Source organism: Diadema antillarum, unplaced genomic scaffold, assembly GCF_040938485.1.
Source record: "Diadema antillarum isolate AM-2024a unplaced genomic scaffold, OU_Dant_1.0 seq00000053_RagTag, whole genome shotgun sequence".
In the NCBI taxonomy this organism is placed as follows: Eukaryota; Metazoa; Echinodermata; class Echinoidea; order Diadematoida; family Diadematidae; genus Diadema; species Diadema antillarum.
Genome location: NW_027271161.1, coordinates 1,035,782 through 1,059,358, shown reverse-complemented (window position 1 = coordinate 1,059,358; position 23,577 = coordinate 1,035,782). Strand labels below are relative to the sequence as shown.

The window sequence follows — 23,577 nt, the reverse complement described above, 5'->3', positions numbered from 1 at the left end:
TCATATGAGTATTACATTGATACCACATCATACTAGCTAATCAGTCTGGTTACCATCTTAAACGACTCCTTCATGTGCGCGCTTTGGTTGGTTTGGTTTGACTTTGTTGGGTTGTTTTGTTTGTTCAAGTTTGTAATATGTATGTTTTATTAACATGTTAAATACCTACCTAGAGTTTTTAAGAGATCAAACAACAAAATTGACCTGTCTTAATAAAGTTGAGGCACAGTGAGGTAGTGCATCGTGTGCAATGATTGTAAGGAGCATACTCCAGGTATTTTGCATGTTATCATACTATTATGTTATTATTGTCATAATTATGACTAACATCACTAGCATTTTATCAGTACTGTTATCATCATCCATTATTGTTCTTTTCATCAAAGCAAAGTAATTAAGATTGTAATCTTAAATATTCATTAAAAGATAACGTTATACCTGCGAAGCTGAGGTAATCTGGGTCGACTGAACTGTTATAGCTGTCAAAGCTCCCTATCAGAGGTCATGGCACATGACAGTTATAATAATTGTGATAAGTCCCCTGTGGTTGGTCCGGCCCGCTGCCCCACCCTCAAAATCCTGGAATTCAGTGGGGTTACTGCAAATCTATTTCAATGACTCATATTCATTCTTTAAGGTGTGGGGACGGCTTGACCCATGCATGATATCATAATTACCTGACTGGCGTTGGATACAACTCAGCCGTGTACATGTAGATGATACTGAAAGAAGCCGACACCCCGAACTTTCCGACCATGGCAAACGTCGCCCTCAACGGCCCAATTGCTAAAGATTAACAGGGGGAAACACAAGCACATTAGCATCGCTTTAAATACTCTTTAGTCTCATTTAATACATATTATCAGATCCTTTCAAAACCAGAATTACTGAGACAACGCGGATAATCTCTCTCTCTCTCTCTCTCTCTCTTTCTTTCATTCATTCTTTCTTTCTTATTTTTTTTTTTTACCCGACCTGTCAAAACGGTCAGGGCACAATGTCGCTCGGACTTTGTGGCAGTAATCTTTGCCAAATTCTACCCAAGCCAGATAGGGTAATTATAAATCAAAATTATCCCTACAACACTTCTGTTAAAACTCTCTCGCCGTAACATTCCTTTGATACACTCAACACGCATGACCAATAGTCCAAACAGAATGACACACCGTTCGCCGATCATAATCGTGCATGGATTGTCTTCACACCCCCTTCGCGCGTGAACGGGTTGGTTGCTAGGGAAACCTACCTGGAGAAGGTTTTCGGTGTGTGTATCAAAGCGGTACCCCTCGCTCTTTCCTGTGGTTTTATTGCACGAAACGAGGGATTTTTGTTCTTTGGACTTTGTCTCGACATTGTCGGAGTAAGATCTGTTAAAACAGGGCTTAACTCTACAAATCCTCGTATGGCGTTACACAATCAAAGTAATACCAAATAATTTTAAGAAAGGAATGATCGGATTTGGACAGAAAGTGATATTTACCACCTCAAAATACTGAGGCAGAAAAAAAAAATCGATCCATGAATTCAGTCGTCACAAACCCAAAAGACGAGGGGATCCTGAATTGCCGAATTTGATTCAGCAGAAAAAAAAATGCCTCCTTCATCGACGTTTCTTTCAGAAATATCCGAGAACCAGGAATACAAGGCTTCTTTGTCGTGTATGGGGATAAACGAATTGACCTCGCATAAACTCTGGACAAAACCAAATTCATACTCTGCCTTAAGAAATCTCCAAACGGTCTCGCGCTCAGTGTTAATAGTCTACGGGATGTGACTTGGAGGCACTTGCCGTTCGAGAAAAGGCTTTCTGTATATAGTAGGCCCTATCGACAGACTGCACTTTGATGCCGTTTAAACGTCATACTGTGTGTGCAAGCGCGGCACATACAAATATCATAGTCTTTTATTGGATTGACAAGGTGCACGTCACCCCATCGAGGCCACACACAACTATTTAAGGTAGATTAGAGATGGAAGTTGCCTCAGCAGATATTATGATCGCCCTAATGTGGTGTATAAACGGCGCCAGAGTGCTCACAGTGTATGGCTTGAATTTGAGCTGCAGCATTTTCATTTTTAGTTTCAGTTCGAATAAATTTTTGCATTTTCCATAAAAATCACAATAAATCAACGGTAAATGTATTTCCTAGTTTGATGAACAAAATACATAATGAATTCCCAGTATAATTATCAAGGTTAATTCAAACAAATCTAATGAAATAAAAATGTATATGTGTTGGTATAGGGCTGCAGAATGGCTGAAATGTTTTTGGAATTGAATTCAGGCTCAAATTTATGTCGATAACACAAAGCATATGTTTTTTCATAATGGTTGATTTATGCCATTCAGAAGTAGTGCTTCATAGGGTCTTAAACAGATATTCAAAAAAGAAGGATATGGACGAATAAATTTTTCATAATTTCATAACGTGAAGACAACAAAGTTTGTAGTTGTAAGCATGCTAAGATTGCTAACACAATAATCTTTATTCATGGAATGCGGAGTGCAGTATCAAATCAATTGGCAATAATTGGAGTTGTGAGAAAACTCAGAGATGTTTCATCAACATAATATTCTCTGAAGCCTTTGATATTACCCCATTTGTCACACTTTACACTGAGCCATGTAGCAAACATTTGACATTAGGCCCTACGTTGAAACATATCATTTTATTTCATTGTAAAAAACAAGAAAACAAAACAACAAGAACAATGCTTATTCAAATACGTCGATGTAGGGCAATTTGTCAATCAGTTGCAATGAAAACATCTCGACGAAAAAAATTCATGAATTTGAATAACAAAGCAGTATACCCGCTGCATGCTATAAGGATTAGAACCAACACTTGCTTTCGGGCGGAAGCTCGGTGGTCTTGTGGAGATGAAGCCTGTCCGGTGATCAGGAGGTCGTAGGTTCGAATCCTGCTCGTGTATGTACGCCCATGATTTTTATCATGGCTACTGCTAAAACACTGATGAATTCAGTGCTTATTTACGTCGATGTAGGGCAATTTGTCAATCAGTTGCAAAGAACAATGCTGCTTGAATCATTATTTTCTGTGGACTTTACGATACAGCCAAACGCAAAATCAATATTTTCTTGATCAAATATAATATCACCAATCTTTCCATCATACGAAAACAGTGACTTTTATTGTTTGATGAATGTAACTCTATCAATAATATCATTCGCTGTAATAAATTACTATTATGGTGCGGTACGCGGTAGATCGCTCTGCAGTCACTAGCAGTGTGATATACTGGAGCGGATTTAACTTAAGTTGAGTTCGTTATTTGCCAATCCTGAAATGACAACAACAACAATAATATTTACTAAATTTTAGTTGGGACAAAACAGAATTGATTCCTCGAGTGACTCACGACAGAATATGGCGATGATGCAAGCAATGCCAGCCAGCAGGAGGTAGCCGCAAGTCGAGCGGCGCCGCCCGAAGTACTCCAGGGCGAAGACGGAGCTAATGTAGGCGGGAATCTCCACTGCTCCTGACACAAAGGCCGACACGTACGCGTTGACACCGAAATCGCCCGAGCTCAAGGAGAGACCGTAGTACACCAGGCTCTCTACCGACCTAACAGGGAGGGGAAGGGCAGAGTGATAAATGTGAAGAGAGACTCAGCCGGAAATGGTCAAATGCACCGTCGCCAGAATTAAAAAAAAAGAGCCTTATGCAGTATAAGTCTAACGAGATGAATCAGGACAAAATGCCATATACATCGGGTCCAATATCAAGTGCCAACAAGCTTCCTTTTTTCTTGTTCTTCTTCTTCTTCTTCTTCTTCTTCTTCTTCTTCTTTTTTTTTTTTTTTTTTTTGGGGGGGGGGGGGAAGGGGGCGGGGGTGTTACATCTAAGTTGTGGTCATATAAAATTCTTTTACATTTTGGATGAAACATGAAACGTCGCTGTTCTAACATGCAACCAGTTAAACATGAATGATTATTTGGTACGTGCAAGACAATCATTATGAATAATCCCTTTCATTCACGAAATTATGCTTATTTTGAGAGTTAGTGTGACTTGTAAATATAATGTACCCTACGTTGAGGATCAGTAACGCTCGTTTAGGTTCAGACAGTGAATTTCACTTCCGTTTTTCTCAACCCACAATGCCCGAGTGTAGAGCAGAAAGATGCTATTTTTGTCTATTGTAGGAACATCAATATAACTGGACATGAAATTTTGATGCTCTCTCATTTTTTTTTTTGCCGGAAATATTTTTCGAAAACCTGATAATTTTATTGGTGCCTATAACGTGGTAAAAATAAAAATCAACGTGTCTTTGTGAAAGCTGATGAGTTGCCCTACATCAGTCTATTTTTGTAAAGCCTTTTGACTGTTCGAGCATTGAAATCATTTGGTGTTGTATTTTCACTGAATGTTGGGCACATTGATTTGGAAAAAAAAAAAACTTACCAAGTAATAACCTTCGCTAGAATACATAATACCTCTAATAATTAATTCTTTACGTCTACCCGTTTCATGGGAAGATTTAAGGAAACTGAGTGACATGGTAAGAGAAGCAGCGAGTCTTGAATCTTAGCAGACAATGGTTGATTGTTCCCTAATTAGGTTCTCAATTGGAGTTTTCACTATAGCAATACCTCTCGTGACCAAGTTTGTGAACTTTGAGATTCGTAAAACCATGACTGTTACGAGGAAGGAGTTTAATGACTCTCATTTCGTTTGATTTATCTGTTTATAACCTTGCTTCGCCATGTTTCAACGGAAATGGCTGTCACATGTGCAAAAACTAACCACGCAATGTAAACCCAGAAAAACAAACAAATAAAAACAGGCGCGCGTATTAAAGAGTCAAGATATTTTTGATTTATAAACACATCAACACTCCACGGCAAACAATGCATGAACGCACTGAGCGTATTACATGACAAAAAGCATAAAGTCAAAGACACAAACACACTTTGCACACACAAGCACATATCCATTATCTTACCAGTTGAACATGAGATTAAACGATTCTTTGCATAGATTTGGGGTCCGAAAGAGGTCGGTAACATTGCCCTTCTTCTCGCCTTTCTTCTACAAGTGAAACGACGGCATAAAGGGTAAAAGAAAATAGAAACGACGAACGATGATGATATTCCTAATTGAAAGTACAAAGTGCAAGATGTATTTAAAGCTTTTCCCCCTAAATATTAAAGGGATGGTACAGTATTGGTGGAGATGAGAACTGGGCTTTTAACTCTTTGCGAGATACCAAGAAAACACTTATAATAATAGTACAGAGCATACCATTTGCAAGTGGAATTCAAAGTTTATTTGATGAAAATCGGGTTTGGAATGACTGAAACATCCAAAAACAAAGTAAAACAAAGCGATCGTAATAAAGTGTGGGTCCCACACTTTATTAGAATCGCTCTTTGTTGGATATCTCAGCCATTTCAAAACCAATTTTCATCAAATAAACGTTGAATTCCTCATAGAATTACATGCTCTTTCACATTTCATAAGAGGTTTCTCATTATCTCACCAAAAATTGTTAGAAACCCGAAATTAAGTCTCAACCAAAACTGTACGATCCCTTTAATAGTTCTGACGGTGTTATACCTTGATATTGGGTAAAAATGGTGGGAAAGCAGGTCCGTGGTGTCGTTCTCCATTGGCTACAAACAATTATTCTGCTATTTAATTATGATATTTTTCCGCAAGTTCTCTAAGTTCTCTATGATCGTTTAATATTAGCCGTGATTTATCAATTTTGATCAAAATAATAATAATAAGATAATAATAATAACGATAATAATGATAATAACAATGGGTACTGTTGCGGACTGCAAATTCTAAATTGTCCAAACTCCAGTTTAACGGCTAAATCGCCACCACGGTGACAATTTGCACCCGTCCTAATAGTCGAGTATGGTCACCGCGACGACCATTTTGCACCTGTGACAGTCGAGTATGATCACCATGGCGACCATTTGCACCTGTCACAGTTGCGTACAAATGGTCATCATGTTGACAATTTGCACATTTACATTTACCATAGTCGATTATCAGATTATCAGACAGCTTAACCCTTTCTAGACCAATTTCTACAATATCTTTCTTCGGAGTGACAAACTTGGAGCAAGCTCCACAAGACTTTACAAGTTGACGTCAGTGTAGTACCACAGAACCAAGCAGAAGAGTAAAAATTTCATCACACGAGAAATCGTCGATTAGTTGCATCAGTCGCCACCCTAAATAGATTTTACACATTAAATAGAGGAGGCAATAGTATAATCGCCTCGCAACACATCTACATTGGTTTACGCAATTCAAAAAGGATGGGTGATTTTGCACACTGAATTGGCAACTCGAATCCCTCCTGGAAACTTGACTATAACATGCACCTACTACACATGGACTTTCGTGCACTCGTTGATTAATTCATGCACCTGTTTCTGTCAAAAGTGGCACAAAAGCATTTTAAATACCGCCGACAGCCAACCTGGATAAAAACATGACGACACTTTGAGAAATCTAAAAACAATATGCCCAGAAGATAGTTATTCTCTTAAATCAAGAAAAATACATGTGCAGTTGTAGTGTATATTGGGAAATTATCGCTCAAGTAATTTCATTTGCGAAATGCGCGTACTTTACAATAGAAAGCAATGGAAGGTTGGTTGTGATTTGTAATCTAATTTTTCCAATTTTTCGCACATTGTTCCACAGTAAACATGGACAGTAACCGTAGATGACATGTGTGTCCTATCATTAAGCCCTTTTACATGCTTGTCCGCAAGTTTCCACTTCAGTAATTTTCAATTTTGTAGCAGGAAAACTGTCATGTTTCAGGTTTGCTGCTCCCTTTCATCAGTTTTTATACAAAGGCGGTTGAGTCTGAAAAGGCACCTCAGCAAAATAAGACTGCAATGAGGGAAACGGTTCTTTGTCAGTGCGATGCATGATTGCACAATCGTTACTGTCCAAACATCTGAATGTACTCATTAAGATGTACATAATCAGGTGGCGGCGGTGATAATGGGATCAAAGAAACACCTTCGTTTCTAGTCCATGTGTAGTAGGTCCATGATTATAAGATAACTGTAAATGACTCGATGCGAAAGATGAACGATAGATGCGAATAACGAATGATATATGGACAGATATAAGGTATAGGTTCCACTTTTCCTTCTTTCACTAAATTGCTAAAAGAACGAAATGAAGCGAAAGTCAACGGGAGACATGAGAAGCCATAACAACATCAGTCATCTCATCGAATTTGCCTATGTGACTATAACCACTATCATTGTCTCATAAAGGAAAAAAGATTGAACTTCAATTTTGTTTTGAATATCATACCGGATTGCAAAGAAACTTCTGCCATTCCTTTCGGTAATTCTTTCACCACTAAACAAAGTACAGAGAGGCCTTTGACTCTCAAATTCATTGACATTTATATCTGATTGTGTGACCAAGGAGGTTCTCCTCGCTTTTTCCGTGTAAGTGGCATCTCGTTTTAAATCAAGATTCCTTGTCCTACATAGAGTTAACAGATAGGCTGCATAGTTACCATTTCTTCAATGTCACTCTCCGAAAAGATCGGATCTGGCAATTTGACTTTGTTCGTCTTGGCCACCTTTTTGATGATGGATGAGGCCCGTTCTATTTTACCCCGGCTCATCAGCCATCTTGCCGACTCGGGAAAGAATCTGCAAACAAGAAATAAAGCATAAAGTGTATTTTTTTTTTCTAAATGCAGATTTACAACATGAACTAAAGTATTTCTAAGCCTTTGATGATTCATTGACAACACAATTTTCTTCCAATATTTACTGGTGTTTTGGCAGGTTTTTTCTGGCTCTTATATTGCAAATTCAGCATTCAATGATAGACCAATAAGGTGATTCCAGTGTATCTCAACGTTCATGCACACGCTATTACAAACGTTATCCCTGGCAACCGCAAATACATTGCCGCTTAAGACCAGTTCCATACGGCTTCAAACTCACTTCCAATTCACAGCATTGATAACATTGACATGATATTCAATAGGATTATCGGTAGTCTGAATTAAACCACCTTTCTTCAGAGACGGAGACGGCTGTTAGGCAGCTAATGGACCTCATTCGTGGACAGATCCCCCAAAGGTCTTTCTTGATAGTCTTTCGACCATCGCCGTGGTCCTTCAGCGATCTTAACAAGGTCGTCGCATGAATACCATCAAGTAACTGTCAAGTATTGAACTACAGCGTATGTATTCAAAACAGTCTCTTAGCGGTCTCAGAGGGACTGGTGATTGCTCAGCGGAATCTTAACATCTCTCAACGCTCCTTTCCCTGATCTTTCGTCATCAATCTCTTAAAAAAATTAGCATTGCTTAAATTTGCAGTCTCAGATATACACTCCCTTCGGTAGTAGTGACTGCTGCACGTACTCTTGGAAAGTCATTATTGGATTAAACAATCTCTTCAAATACATGCAGCTTGACAAATGAAAAAAAAGAGAACGTCAGAATGCTTCCCCTCCTGTGCATGTTCCTGATCATGGTCTTGAAAGCGTCCATGGCGCTGCCGTGGTCCGGGTCCGGGTTCTGGTCCTGGTCCTGGTTCTTTTAGTACCGGGCCCAGCACTATACCTTTGCCCTTGCCTTTGATCCTATAATGTCCATCGTGCTAACACTGCCTCAAAGGAGTCCAGTGACTCAGAGGAATCAGGCGGTTTGTCAGCAATATCTCGAAAGGGAAACAACGGGAATCATTGCAAGCCTCTCTGAAACATAAGAGAACACTTTGGCGTGGCTAAAGGAGCATCCGGACTTCTACAGCTTATTAAAGGATGTCAGCAAACGACATCAGCAAAGTCCGTCGATTGCAGCTGGTGTTTCAGCAATTTCTGTTCGTCTTTCAGATAGTTATGTCTGTTGGTCTTCCAAAGATCTTCTGTGGCCTTTCATAGATCTCCGTTTATAGGTCTTTCAGAAATAGACCTCGGTCCTTTAAAGTTATCTCTCGTAAAACAATAATCACACTCACATCTCAATTACTTTCATTTAATTGCTGGAAACCGAGTTTGGTCTACCAGCAATCCCGAAATTGTGTCCGAAGCATTTTCACGTGGATACCTCTTTCCGGGGTAATGCACAGCATGAAAACAGTTTTAACAAAGGCTAAAAGGACTTCGTCCTGTAGAAAGACTTGGTTCCCTAGAAGGACCGACGGAGAGAAAAGGAAATTATACATGTATGTGTGCACGAACCATGTATGTGATAAATTTGAATTATAGGCCTGCATTAGTAAATCGAATGATAGTGACGTACGGAACTAGGAGGAAAAGGCCCACGAGTGGAATGGAAATGGCAAGCTGCAAGTGTCTCCAGTCCCTGATGAGGTAGGCCAGTAGGGACAGCACAACGTAGCCGATGGAGAACGACACCATGGGCCCGTTGCCCACCAGAACCCGCTTCGACGGCCCTACAAACTCGGTCCCTATAAAAGAAGGAGAAAATTTACTTATATCGTCAAACAAATTGAAAAAAAAAACATTTCATATAAACATTATTCTTAACAAAAAAAAATCATATAATTATCATTAACTTTGCATTACTGGATATCACTTGATACACTTTCCATGCGTCATGAAACATACATCATAATATGAAATAAAACTATATTCCTGTTACTCTTGTCTTTCAAATCAAAAAATATGTTTCACTACAAAACATTTTGCACACAAACTAATCACACATGAAAGAATGAGATAGAAAGAAACAAAATCAGATAATAAACAATTTGATATCAGATAAACTTAACAACCCAAATATTTTGCTTATTCTCAAGTTTCTCACTATCTCCTCCAGTACAGATTAGTAAAAGCTTGTTTTGAGGATGCCTGTTTCATAATGATTTGGGAGTTGGTTCCAGATTAATGCTACTTCATGGGAAAATCTCCGTTTTCCCATCTGTGTCCGGGTTTTTGGCAAGATCAGACCCATATTTATTGCACTTCTATAGTTCTGTGACTATGTAATGATTGGCACTGGACAAACATGTTTGACAGATAGCACGGACGTGATTCAGTACTTAGAGCATGGTATACCATTTTGCATTTGTGAAACTTCCACCTTTCTTCAATGTGTACCCATCTCAATTCATCTAATACTGCCTGAGTTGGAGTTCGAACATTAGCCCCTGTAATAACTCCGGCCATCTTTTTATGCTGTTTGATTATTACATCTTTTGTATTTTGTGTACAATTTGACCAGGCATTGCAGCAGTATTCAAAGAGGGGCATAATGAGTGAATTCGCAAGAAGTTTTAAACTACTTCGTGGTAGGTATTTTTAATACGGCACAGTCGAGCAATTCTTGCGCCAATCTTCTTGCTGGTATTTTGAATGTGTTCCTTCCATGTGAGCAATGGGTCTAACCAGACTCCGAGATATTTGAAAGTGTCAACCTGGGAAAGCTGATGTTCATTTACACTGATGCAGATACAGTGAGACACTTTTGACAAATTATGTGGCAAACCAAATATCATGTACTGGTTTTTTTGAAAGTTCAGGGCCAGCTTAATTACAGTCACCCAGTCATGTACAGATCGCAGTGCTGAGTTCAGAGTCTTTTCTATTTCTTGTGGATTTGAGCTACTGTAGAAGAGAACAGCATCATCGGCATACAGCATAATTTGACACTTTGTTGTAACCTTGGGTAAATCATTTATCATAATAGAGAAAAGGAGGGGTCCCAATATGGAACCCTGGGAAACTCCCGAGTCAAGTTCACCCCAGCTGGATTCTACTTTACCAATCACTGCTTTCTGTCTTCTGTTCTCTAAATAGTTAGTAAACCAGGCCAATTCCATACCTTGCACACCATACATAACCTTTCTAAAAGAAGGCTGTGGTTTACGGTATCGAAGGCCTTACGAAAATCCAAAAACACTACTCCCGTTAGCTTCCCTTGATCCATCTGTTTCAACAAATAATCAGAAAAATATGTGAGTACTGTATGATTGCTGTGGCCCTTCCGGAAACCAGACTGCTGTGGTGCAAGTAAGTCATGCTCTAGCAGGTAAGATTGCAGTTGATCGTGTACTGCACGCTCCAGAATTTTCATGACAATTGGTATTGCAGAAATCGATCTGTAATTATTTGTGTCTGTTCTATCTTCACCTTCGTAGATAGGGGAGACTTTACCTTCTTTCCACTCACAAGGTACTTTACCAGATCTTAGTGTCATATTAAATAAGTGAGTAAGCTGTGTGTAAATGGCTGGGGCTGCACTTTTCAGCAACTGTGCTCCTATCATATCCAGACCAGTTGCTTTGTTTATCTGTAATTTCTGTAGCGCACTTAACACAAAATGTTCCGTAATTTCAACAAATTTGAAATCAACACAGGGTACACGGCTATATGTGACATGGGTACATAAGGATCTTTCATTACAGCAAACATTTGTACCAATTGACACAAAATGACTGTTTAATTCATTTACAATATTCCCAATGTCATGATCAAGAGTATCATTTATCTGCAACTCTGTGCTCTTTTCAGCAGCAGACTTTCTACTTGGAGTTAGCTCTCTTAAAACATTCCACAGTTGTCAGTGATTTCTTCAGTTTTCCGAGACACTCATTCGATAATAATCACGTTTCAGTGTGTTACGCAGATTATTCAGATGATTCCGTACTTTGCGGTATTGTCTCCAAATTACACATGAGTTTTGCTTTTGGTCTTGGGTTTTCTGCTTTCTTCTTCAGCCTATCCCTCAAATAAGATAGAGATACATATTCCTCAGTGACCCACTTTGTTTGATTACCTTTGACTCTGTGTGTTACGAGAGGGGCATGTTTGTCACATACATCCAAAAACAATGTTTCCACATTGACCACGCTTGATCAGGATCACTTGGGACGAGACAGCTGCCCCAATCCTTTGCACTCAAGTTTGTTACAAAAGAATTAGGGTCAAACCTTTTCATTGATCTGTACGTAATTAATCTGGGCGGTAACTTACATAGGTCTATACAATTTCCGTACAACATAAATCAGGTTGTGGTCCTTGACACCAAGATTCACCACTCTGTTCTGACAAAAATATTGTTTGGGAAGTTTGTCATTACAATATCAATCAAAGTTCTGCTGGTCTCAGTAACACGGGTTGGATCTTTTATCATTAACAATTTGCTTCAAATAATTCTCCCTGCACAATTTGTCAACAAACCTTGACTCATTTTTACAATACATATTGTAATTGAAATCGCCAAGCACGATGACTGCACAGTTCAGTTCTGTTACTCTGAATACACATTCATCAATATGATTTTGATAATCAACATTGGCTCTTGGAGGACGATAGAACGTTCCTATTAAAATGGGCTTGGTATTGGTGCATTAGACTTCTATCCACAAAGCCTCTAACTCATATGATTGTAAATCACATCTACGCACATATGTGACACTGTCGGCAATGTTCATTCCCACCCCACCTCCTCTTCGATTTCTGTCAAGTCTTTCTATCTTGTACCCATCTATATTTAACTCAGAATCCAGTATTGTATTATCCAGATGGGTTTCAGACATTGCAAATATATCAAGTTCATAATTCTTGAGTAAATCTTTCAGATAGTCTAACTTTGCTGGTAGGCTGCAGATGTTCAAATGTGACACTTTTAATCCTTTCCCATCGATGTGTAAAGCTCACCTGGCTGATTTATACTCATGAGTCAAATTCATGGGTGATGTAGATAACTGTCCGGTTTTCTCTTTGCTTCGTCTCGTTTTTGTTTTTGTTTTTTGTTGGTTGTTTTTTGTTGTTGTTGTTGTTTTTCAATTCCGAGGGGAGATATTGTTTCCCAAACATCCAACGGCAGCCTCTGGGACTGTGACACATATTGAGGGGAGTTCAGACTATGAAGAAACGTTATGTCATTGTAAACGAATAATCCTCGAGCTAGGCAGATGTGATACGAAGGGTGGTATACCATCCTTTTGGATGAGATTTTTCGGTCTCATAGGTGGTTTATCTCCTTCCGGTCCAGGGTTGGGATCCACATCTCCTGCTTTTAGTAAAAGCTGGAAAGTAGACTCAGAGTTTGCACAGTATGGGGTCCTTGTAGATGCATATTTCCATCCATCTGTAGATTTCCTATAGCTTCTGTACATGCAGGTACTTCTTGTACACAGCATGCATGGCTCCCTGCAAGCTTGGGTTGATCCAAAGAATAGTAGCAGTGTCAGGGCAATTGTGCAGGCATTAGGGAATTCCATTGCTGAGGCTTGGAACTATTATCCCGGACAACGCATTGAAGAGCACTGTACTTGGTAGTTGAATAGACTTTGTGGTTTCTCAAAAGACCCATAGGTTGCTCAGTCAAGTAGGTCTGTTAGACATGGCACCCCAGTCAAGTGTGTAGAGCCATATCATGGCAATAAATATGTGGTCAACTACGTCATACATTTGACCATTTAGCAGCTTCAGGGCGGTCTTGGTGGATCCTGACCCAACACACAACAATTTGGTCATGAACATAATATCTCGGTATCCTACCACAAAAATCCACTGCACAGTACATTGAAGCAAAAAGAGATGGAGCAGTATGATGAGCTGTCTAGGCGCTCACTCACTCACTTCTTCTTGTTGTTGTTGTTGTTGTTGTTGCGAGAGATTATACTAGTACAACTTGTACTTCTTAACCTCTTTGAAACATATCGAAGTACCACCCCCCCCCCCCCCCCCATTATTATGACCCACTAGCACGGTCACACGATTATACTAGTGCAGTTGAGTATAGCCAGTCATTATGTCAGCTGCTAATAAAGACAAAATCATACCGTATTTCCTCGCTGTAAACGAGATGCGTAGAAGTGGGCTTGTTTGTTTGTTTGTTTGTTTGCTTCTAGTTCTGAAATGTCTTTATTCCTTGTCTTCTAGCCAAGGTGATTCATCATTGGTTTACTTCTAAATACTAAGATTACGTGTCCGATGGATTAACAAGTTAGGATTTTGAACGCCGTCTGCGGACATGATTTGAGAAATCATCACAAAAGTACCAAGACTTTTAAGTATCAAAAGAGGCAGTGATAGGGTATTATGAAACACATGAACATACTCCAATAACTCTAACTACCAATTTCTCTGGACGTCGGTAGCTGCAGAGGCAGCCGAGATTTAAGGAAATAAGCATGGCCTGACAGACAGAGCAATGTCAAATCCACTTACTGACGCTTCCTCCTAAGTTGCAATACGTCAACTACAAATTTGAGCAGTCTTGAACAGAGAACCTGCGTATTCATTATACATTTTTCTTTCCATGGACTTTTATTCATATTTCCTCACCTTCCTTGTCGCTATCTCTCTTTTTCTCTCACTCCACCCACCTCTCATTCTCTCTCCCTTGTATTCATGCAGACAAGGAGACATAGTGACGTAATGTTGGATAGAATTATACCGGTATATAGTGGTATATTCAAACCGATGATAAGTTAGAGGATAAATATTACTAAGCTGAGAAATTCGGTAATTTGATTTAATGAGATTTGAATGTTCATTTCTTCATTTATTATGTCTCCGTATGCCTCCAATAGGTCCTATATAATATACAAACAATATTTCAAGAACCATTGTCACCCCTGGGTTCTCGTGTAATAAAATGAAGAAGCTTCGAACAGGACGAACCTTGTTTAGCCATTAGGTTCGCCGAGTGCACAGACATTGACAGACGTTAGGCTTATCATGTAGGATGTGAGGCTCCCATTTTGGTTAGCCGGAATTTCTGGTTAGAAATACGGGGTTTTCATGAAATCACAACGTTTAGATCACTAAGGAAAAGGGTTTGGTTGTCTCTTCAACATACAATGTTCGTTCATTCGTTTGTTTGATTTTTCTCAACAGAATGTCGGTTGATGACCTTGACTGTATACCTCGTTTACGATGTCGCAATTTCCGACAACTCCTCATTTGTTTTGTTTTTTCACATTTTTGGTTCGTTTCGGGAGGTTTAGGACTTGGATGGATATGATGTTCGTTTATTCGTTTTTAATCTTTTGGCGGGGTTTGTGCGCCTGTGCCTAACAAGAACCTTAAAAAAAAAACAGGCGACATTTTAATCAGAAAGCAGCAATCGAAATTTGGCAAGATTATCATGTTTCGCAATTGAGTTTCTTTTTTTATATGTAAAATTGGCAAACACTTAAATACAGTTTTATATCGTTAATTTGTTTCTTTCCCGCTTAAATCTCGAACAAGATTCAAGACAGCGCGTGAATCTTTTGTAAGAGAGGTGTGCAACGATTTGCATGGAATATATTATCAGATCGACTTTCACCGTGCTATAATTCACCGGTTTCATTTGTGCGTTTTATGCCCACCCCTACAGTTTCCAGTTCATGTACATGAACATGTATTGAGCAATTTGGGAATTATGTGTATGGTCTACTGCATGTGATGTCTTGTATTGTCACAGCGCTCTTATACGATTTCTGTAAAAACGTTTAATAAGAAACAGTTATTATGACTATCGTACTCCTGTGATGTATTTATTCTTTACTACTCTTAGTAAGGTAATCATAACTGTTATTGTAATTATCAATATTACCATTATCATTATTGTTATAATTGTTGTTATAATTACTACTATTGTTATTATTATTATTACTATTGGTATCATTATTATTATTATCATTATTATTATTATTATTATTATTATCATTATTATTATTATTATCATCATCATCATCATCATCAACATCATCATCATCATCATCATTGTTATTACAAGAGATATTTATTTATTTATTTATTTCACATATTTTGAAAGGGTTGCTTGCTCAGCAATGTCTGGTTTTCAGCAAGGCCCTTTTTAAAAACAACACATAAAATGTACGATACAGAAAATTAAAATTGCATGAATAATATACACATTTAGCTGTAAAATGTTACAGAATATATAAATCATTAAACAACAATTAAAACTAAATACAACAATTCAATGGACATTATTAGACATCATAGATGAACTGTAAAATCATCAATATATATATACATATGTAACTGCAATGAAATAACACAATTTCAATTCAATTAAAAAGACAAGTGAAATTACAAATCTGCGAATCCTATGGTAATGTACTGAAGAGTTACGATCATGTAGATGTTGTTTGTGTATGTGTGTGTATGTGTATATGTGTGCGTTGTATGTGTGTGTGTGTGTGTGTGTTTGTGTGTGTATGCGTGTATGTGTATGTAGGTTTGTAAGTACGATGAGTGTTTGAGTATGTAGGTGCATTGCGCGGCAAGAGCTTAAAAAAGGCAACATTATACAAGTACAAAATAAATGCAACGTAAAGGACATGACTGACGAGATTGTTACACTGAGCTGGGGTACATATAGTTTTGTTTTGTTTTTTTTAGTTTGACATTACAGTAGAGATGTAACACGACCCAACTCACTCTTAAATATGGTAAGCGAATTTGCATTTCGACATTCATCAGGAAGAGAGTTCCATAGTTCTCCTCCGATATTAATGAAGGTTTTTTGATAAAAATTTGTTTTACACAGTGGCTTCCTTAATAACTTTCTGTTTGAATTGCGGGTTATCCGCAGAGATACATTGTCGTTAAAGCAGAACCTTTCACACAATATTGATGGAGCAATGCTATTCACACATTTGTACATCATAATGGCGATATTTTTCTCAAATAGTGTTTTGAGAGTACACCACCCGAGGTTTTGTAAGACTTGATCAGATGGGGTATCCCAAGTATATCCACTAACCATATAACCAGCACGTTTATGCAATTTGTTTATAGTAGTATGGTTAGATTCGGATCTTAAAGACCAAAGAGTTGAGCAGTACATTGCATGGGGTAGAACAAACCCCCAGTATAATCTGCTTAATTGGTTCGGGGTAAATGAATGCTTTATTCGTCTAATCATGCCGAGCTTTTGTTGCATAACTTTCACTGTAGCATTAACGTGGTGTTTAAAGCTCAACGTTTCGTCAATAACAACACCAAGACATTTGCTCTGTTCTACACAATCCAATTCTATATTATCTATTCTAACTTTCAATTTCTTCCTTTGTAACGTATTTAATCTTTGCCGGGAACCTACTAACATTACCTTTGTTTTTTGCGTATTCAATACTAACTTGTTTTTTGTCGTCCATTGATTCACCTCCTCCATTGATTGATTTAATTGGTTCTCTATTGATTTAAAAGTTGACCCACTAACAAACAGAGTAGCATCATCTGCAAACATATATATGTTACCGGTTTTAACACTTGATGGCAAATCATTGATGTATACTGTGAACAGGAGGGGGCCTAAGACCGAGCCTTGCGGCACCCCGGCTGAGATCGATCTAGAATTGGAATGTTTACCTTCAACCACAGTGTATTGACGCCGATTACATAAATAGGAATCAAACCATTTCAGTGCATTATTTGAGCAACCACATGCTTTAAGCTTTCTTAACAGACTACTATGATTTACAGAATCGATATAATCTTACCTAGGACGAAACAGGAGATAAAGGCGCCGGTGTTGGCCATAGCAATTATCATTCGTAAGACGACGAAAGTCCAGAAGTTTGGAGAAAACGCCGTTGCGATGCCCACGATAACCAGTACGGCGTTGCTTACCCACATAGTGAAACAGCGACCAAATCTGCGTCATCAAAGTCACAGATGAAATACGTGTATAACGTCACAGAGATTGCCTCATTATGGTCGAAAGGTCCCGTGGAAGGAGATTGCCTATGCTGAAGAGTGTTACCTTGGTTAATTCATTTTCACTGATAATAGTACTCTAACAATGATCGTGATAATGTTGATTGTTACAATTCTATAACGATACTAATACTACTATATTTATACCACTACTACCGATAAGAATAATAAAGATAATAATAATAATAATGATAATAATACTAATAATAACAATAACAATGCTAATAATTAAGATAATAATGGTGATACATGTAATAACAGCACTGACAACAGCAATAATAGAAAGAGTGATAATGATAATAACAGGGCCTCATCAGGTAAGTCTCATCAGGTAAATTTATAAATAGTGGCCCTGAGTGGATGTTAGACGCTTCCTTTTCAATAAATTGTCTGAGGCACCCCCCCCCCCCCTCACCTAACCCCTCCGACCTTGAATGTCGGCTTTCCACCTGAAAAGACAAGTCGAAAACTTTGGCGCCAGACCCTGCTAAATGGGCTATATTTGTCTTCCGAACATGTCTTTTTTTTGGGGGGGGGGGGGGGGGGGGGGGACGGGTCTCAATTCCACACACATGTACGTATACGTATATTCATGAACTGCAGAAACATAAGAAAGATGCTATAGCTATCATTCTCAGACAGAGGACAGAGGAATTTTGCTTGAGTCTGCAGAAATTATGCTTCATTTATGGAAGAGATTTCCTATCTGATGCTTCATTATATAGCACTTCTGGCATGGTTATACTTTTCCACTGCCCTCCCTCCCTCCCTGTCTCTCTCTTCCCTGCAAAATTAAACGACCGAGGAATTTTGCTTGAGTCTGCAGAAATTGTCAATCATTTGTGGAAGAGGTCTACTATTAAATGTTTTAGTAGGCACCTATGGCACTTCTAGCGTGGTTATACTTTTTACTCCTCTACCTCCCTCCCCCCCCCCCCTTCTCTCTCTCTCCTTCTCTCTCTCCCTCTCTCTCTCTATCTCTCTTTCTCTTCTCTTCTGCTTCCATTATTTTGACAACAATATACCATTGAGTCACAATCTTTATAGTTTCCCACTTCATCGCATGTATCATTTAACCTTCGACCCCACGCTCTCCATACAATACTACATGGGATGTTAATGTTTCTTTCATATATTCAACCTACCATACTTGAAAACAAAACTAAGCCTTTATGTGACATATGTTTAGAGGATCTAGCATGTTAGACATGTTAGTTTATGCTTATGACTCTGCTATCCTGGCATAGAGCCAAGGCGCGTTCGTTTGTAGCCGTCTTTACTGTTTTTCCCTGAATCGACTGCTCCATTTCATAATCACCATTATTTTGACAGACAAGTCAGCTATTAAGTCTCCACTTCCTCATCATGCTTAATTTAGGCTGACTGGTTATACAACAGAGGTACAGCTTTGTATTCTTCGTGATCTGGACGAATGTTTGAGGGGGTATATCAGACCATGCAATTTTTAGTTTTACACACAAAAAAAGAGTAAAATCTTACAAGCACAACAGTCAAAGCTTGCTCAAAAAGCGATAAAATTTAGGAAAATTACGACACTGTGAAGTTTCGTTAATTTCTGCAAAACAGGTTGATATGAATATGCGAGAGAGCTGACAATGTTATCATCTCACAAATTTTCAATGATCAGGTACAGAAACTACGCAAATTCACTCTCTCTGCTCTTAAAGGGAGAAACATAATGTTATTCCTGGCTGACTGCCATCAAAATAATGATTAGTCAGATATATCAGGATTTGAGACTTAGGAATGTTGTGTTTGATCAAAAAAAAAAAAAAAAGCTGGAAATATCATGATTTTATACCGCAAAGCAAATTGTGAGGAGATGACACCATTAATTCGCTAGAAATTTGCATACTCACATTGACCGTTCACGAACAGTTTCATAAAAATTTGCGAAACGAAACAATTCTATAATTTCCTTAATTTTCATCCAATTTTTTTTTCTCAAAGTTTCATTGCTGTCTGTGCTTGTGAGATTTTACTCTTTCTAATTAGATTAAGTTTTACTTGTCCCAGATTTCCCCTTAAAGGAGCTTCGAACTCACAATCAAAGAATTTTCCCTTCCATTTAAGCTCTGCTAAAATAATGATGATAAATACAGCTGTGTTCATAAAATAAGGGTAATAATTATTAAGATAACAATAAAAAAACTAAATAATGTCGCTGACTGAGGCATGTTCCTGTCATGAGTGACACTTAAACCTGTTGTTTTGTTTTGTTTTTGTTGGGGGTTGGGGTGCTTTTGTTTTATTTTTGTTCTTTTTGTTGTTGTTGTTGCTGTTGTTGTTGTTTTGATAAGGACTTAACACAAGATCTGGTCCGCCAGTGAAGTCTAATTGCGGCATGGCGTACATGGTTCGTCTACCGCGCGCCAAGCCTCCTATACTCGAACTTCCGCTATCTCCTCTCTAAAGATAGAAATAACAATTATATTTAGTAAATCACTCGATTCAAATGACACATTTCAGTCCTTCGGTGCCACAAGCCGCACAGTGAAGTTAATGAAGATTTTCCTATAATCACCACAGAACAATGAAGTGTAAAAGTAAGGACACGGTGCAGAAGCCGGATGTCATTTGTTGACGTCCTAATACGCACCTTGATGATTCTCGGTTCATCAAGGATAGCCTCTACAGTGTTGCCACTGCTCTGGGTTCTGCCATTATCAGTTTAAAGTTACTAGGTACCCATTTATACACCTAGCTTAAGAGAGATATAATAGATAAAAACGTCTTGTCTAAAGTAGAAAGTAGTCGACTAGATTTGAACTCGTTTCCCCGGATTTAAAGATAGGAGTCTTATCCACCATGCTTCAGTGTGATGTATCGACAGAGTCATATATTGTTGACGTTTATAGCCTGATAAAATTCATAATGTAAATGAAAAGACATTTACTGCATGATGATGTAGTAGACTTAAAAACATGATGTGGGGCCCCTACTTGAAAAGACATTGATGTGATATTACAGTCTATCTCTAATATGAATTGATATTTTCGCTCCATTTATAAATTTCCTATCTCATGCTGAAATTGATGATTACTTCAAACAGTACAATAAATGCTATGCTTGTTGCTTTTGGTTTCCCGCAGAAGAAGTTGGTGACTTTGAATGTTTGTCTCAATGACCCATTCCTTCACTTCAAATCAGTTGCCATGTGGCTTACCCTTAAATTACCCCTAAGTCATTTAGCAAATTACCCTTAAATTACATGGCAAATTACAATCAAAGGCCACCTTTTGTTTACACTGACTCATCTCGTATTAGCATTAAATGCTATTGCTATCAGTTACGAAATCGACTGAATTAAGAATTCAATACATTGCTGTTCAAAGCCTCACTCCAAAACTGTCACTAAAGCCACTGACGTGATACGCAACATGTCCGCCACATTCCTCCAATTTCGCATTTTGTCTGAAATCCTTATGCTCAGAGCTATGATTACCCTATGCAAACAAATACTGAGTAGTGTATGCTTGCTTTTTCTAATCTGCTCATAAGTAATTAAATTTTGTGTTATGTTAACGACCTACTCTTATGCTATTAAAACCCTTGTCAGTTATGTGACAAGCTAAATTTACGATTTTTATGTGTATGTGTATTTCTGCTGTGTATCTCCCTTGAAGAAGGATACTAAAGGCACTTGGGCGATTTACAGTATTTTTCCACATGATATACTAAAAATTTTGTACAAGTCGTATATTTCTTTTTCACCTTTTTCACCTCAAATGCTTTAAATAGCAATTACCTTGAACAACTAGTAGTTGCTTATTGTTTTTATAATGCTACCAAAAGTATTCAAACAACCCTGTATTTTGCTCTTATGTGATCATTTCGAATCAACTGCCAACTGGCTTATCACCCAAACTGTTTAGCAAATGAATATATAAAAATGCATGTACTGTATATCAACCGTCCTCTTAAGGTACAATTTTATCCTAGTTGAATTTCGGGCTCGTATGATTATTCCTGTTGTGAATTTTCCCCCCAAACGGAAACTAAAGTCATGTATTTGATGTACAGCATTTCTTCTTCTTGTCCCCCATTGCATACAGAGTGCAAAGAACTCGTCCATACACTCTTCATTGATATCCACCTGTGTGTTTTCCTTAGATCGTTTCGTTTGCCCTATGCTCATAATGTGTTAATCATAATGTGTTAAACATACAATACTCTTGTCAAGACGTTATGGAATCCAAACAACATTCATTCTTTGTACAGCTTTTCAGGGTCTGTACCCCTCCATTGAAGGCCAAGGTGTCTTTTGAAACCTATTCCACTCCCCCACGGGTATTCACACACTATAAGACTCTTCTATTTTATATATGTACATGTGTAACCCCAATTTGATTCAACTTTTAGTTTTCCAAACACTCATGTTTTCATTTGCATTCGTTTTCACAATGCCCATTGATTCTTTATCATTGTTTCAACCCTAGCTAGAATAAGACCAGACGGTCATTACATGTATGCTCTCTTTGTTCATCCCTTACACCCCCATTGAAGGCAGTCATCTCAGCCACTCACCTTATAGCCAGATCAGCGAATTTCAATCTCCATTTTGATCCGTCCTGTATACCCCTCCCTGTTATGTAACATTGTGCTTTGCGTATGAACTGTTTTCACATTTTTTTCTATACTTGTTGTGTACTCTCTAAAAAAAAAATCGAGTGAAAATTTTCACTCTAAAAAGAGTGAATACAAAAAAGAGTGAATTTCGAGTGAAATTGGAGTGAATTTTGAGTGAAAATGCTCATTTTCACTCATTTTGGAGTGACGTCAGGGATCACTCGAAGATTTTGGAGTACTGTATAGAGCCCTAGGGATATAAACACGAGACCAAATTGGTTTAAAATTCATTTATTATGACTAAGCTACTCATTTGGAAATGCTATCATAGCTTGATAAGCGTATCTGGAGATGTCCGACAAACAAAATGACACCAAAACGGTTTTGCCACCTCGGGTGGTACCAACAACCCATTTTTCGGGTCTTGGCCCATGGACTATTTAGTGTGTTTAAACAGGAGAGTATCCTGCATCGAATGGCGCGAGTTTCATCCCCGCTCCGCCCCCGTGTCGACGTCGAGGACGAAAAAGAAAAATTAATTAGATCGATGCATAATGCATTTTTGTGCGTGACGAAAGAGCCGAGTGTTGTGATATTCACCGAACCTGCGCTGGACTCTTGCTTTCTCGACCGTTCATCTTTTAGCTTGCAGAGACAGTGGGATACTAAAGAGGATGGATGCAGCGAAATCTCTGACATCTTCCGGCGGACGCGCACGCACACACACAATGTACCTCACAGAACTCTACACACTCTACACTGTTGTTTATAGTTCTGTGATGTACCTTTGCCTCCGCCTGTTACGGGTATGTAATGTATTGACGATGGTTACACGAAGCACTATATCTGCGTGCGCGTGATATGGACTATAAGGGCATTTACGTACAGTTCGTCATTGGCGTCCCCAAATGAAAACAACGAACGTTGTTATTTAATTGTATTTTGCACAACTGCAGAATACTATGCAGCTCAGGTACGTCATTTAGTTTGCTCGCCGTTTGCTCTCAAGTCCGATGTCATATTGTACACAGACTGTTTAGGACGGCTAAATATATTTGGGTCACCCTTCCATATCAGATTACACGCGCAACTGTGTCCATTCGTTTACTGCAGAGCTGCTGTAATCATACATATTCATAAGATGAGCGGACGTAGGGGAAAACCTCGCTTTGCCGACCGCCTATTTTTAAGATTACAAGTGGAAATAGAATGTGTGGTTCTATGGTCTATCAAACCAAGTTTTGGGAACAAAAAAAAAGAGGGAGTAAATGAAGACGAATGTATTATTCTT

General features: G+C 38.4%; 1 protein-coding gene across 1 annotated transcript in view; it reads right to left on the bottom strand.

Annotated features, from left to right (window-relative positions):
• LOC139725661 (organic cation transporter protein-like) overlaps nt 1-23,577 on the bottom strand; it is a 66,094-nt gene that overhangs the window by 5,077 nt on the left and 37,440 nt on the right. The window contains exons 4-9 of the mRNA XM_071636752.1: nt 17,480-17,634; nt 9,286-9,454; nt 7,540-7,678; nt 4,975-5,060; nt 3,382-3,590; nt 678-786 (exon numbers count right to left, since the gene is read on the bottom strand). Of these exons, the coding sequence (XP_071492853.1) occupies nt 678-786; nt 3,382-3,590; nt 4,975-5,060; nt 7,540-7,678; nt 9,286-9,454; nt 17,480-17,634 (867 nt within the window). The remainder of the gene's footprint in view (nt 1-677; nt 787-3,381; nt 3,591-4,974; nt 5,061-7,539; nt 7,679-9,285; nt 9,455-17,479; nt 17,635-23,577) is intronic.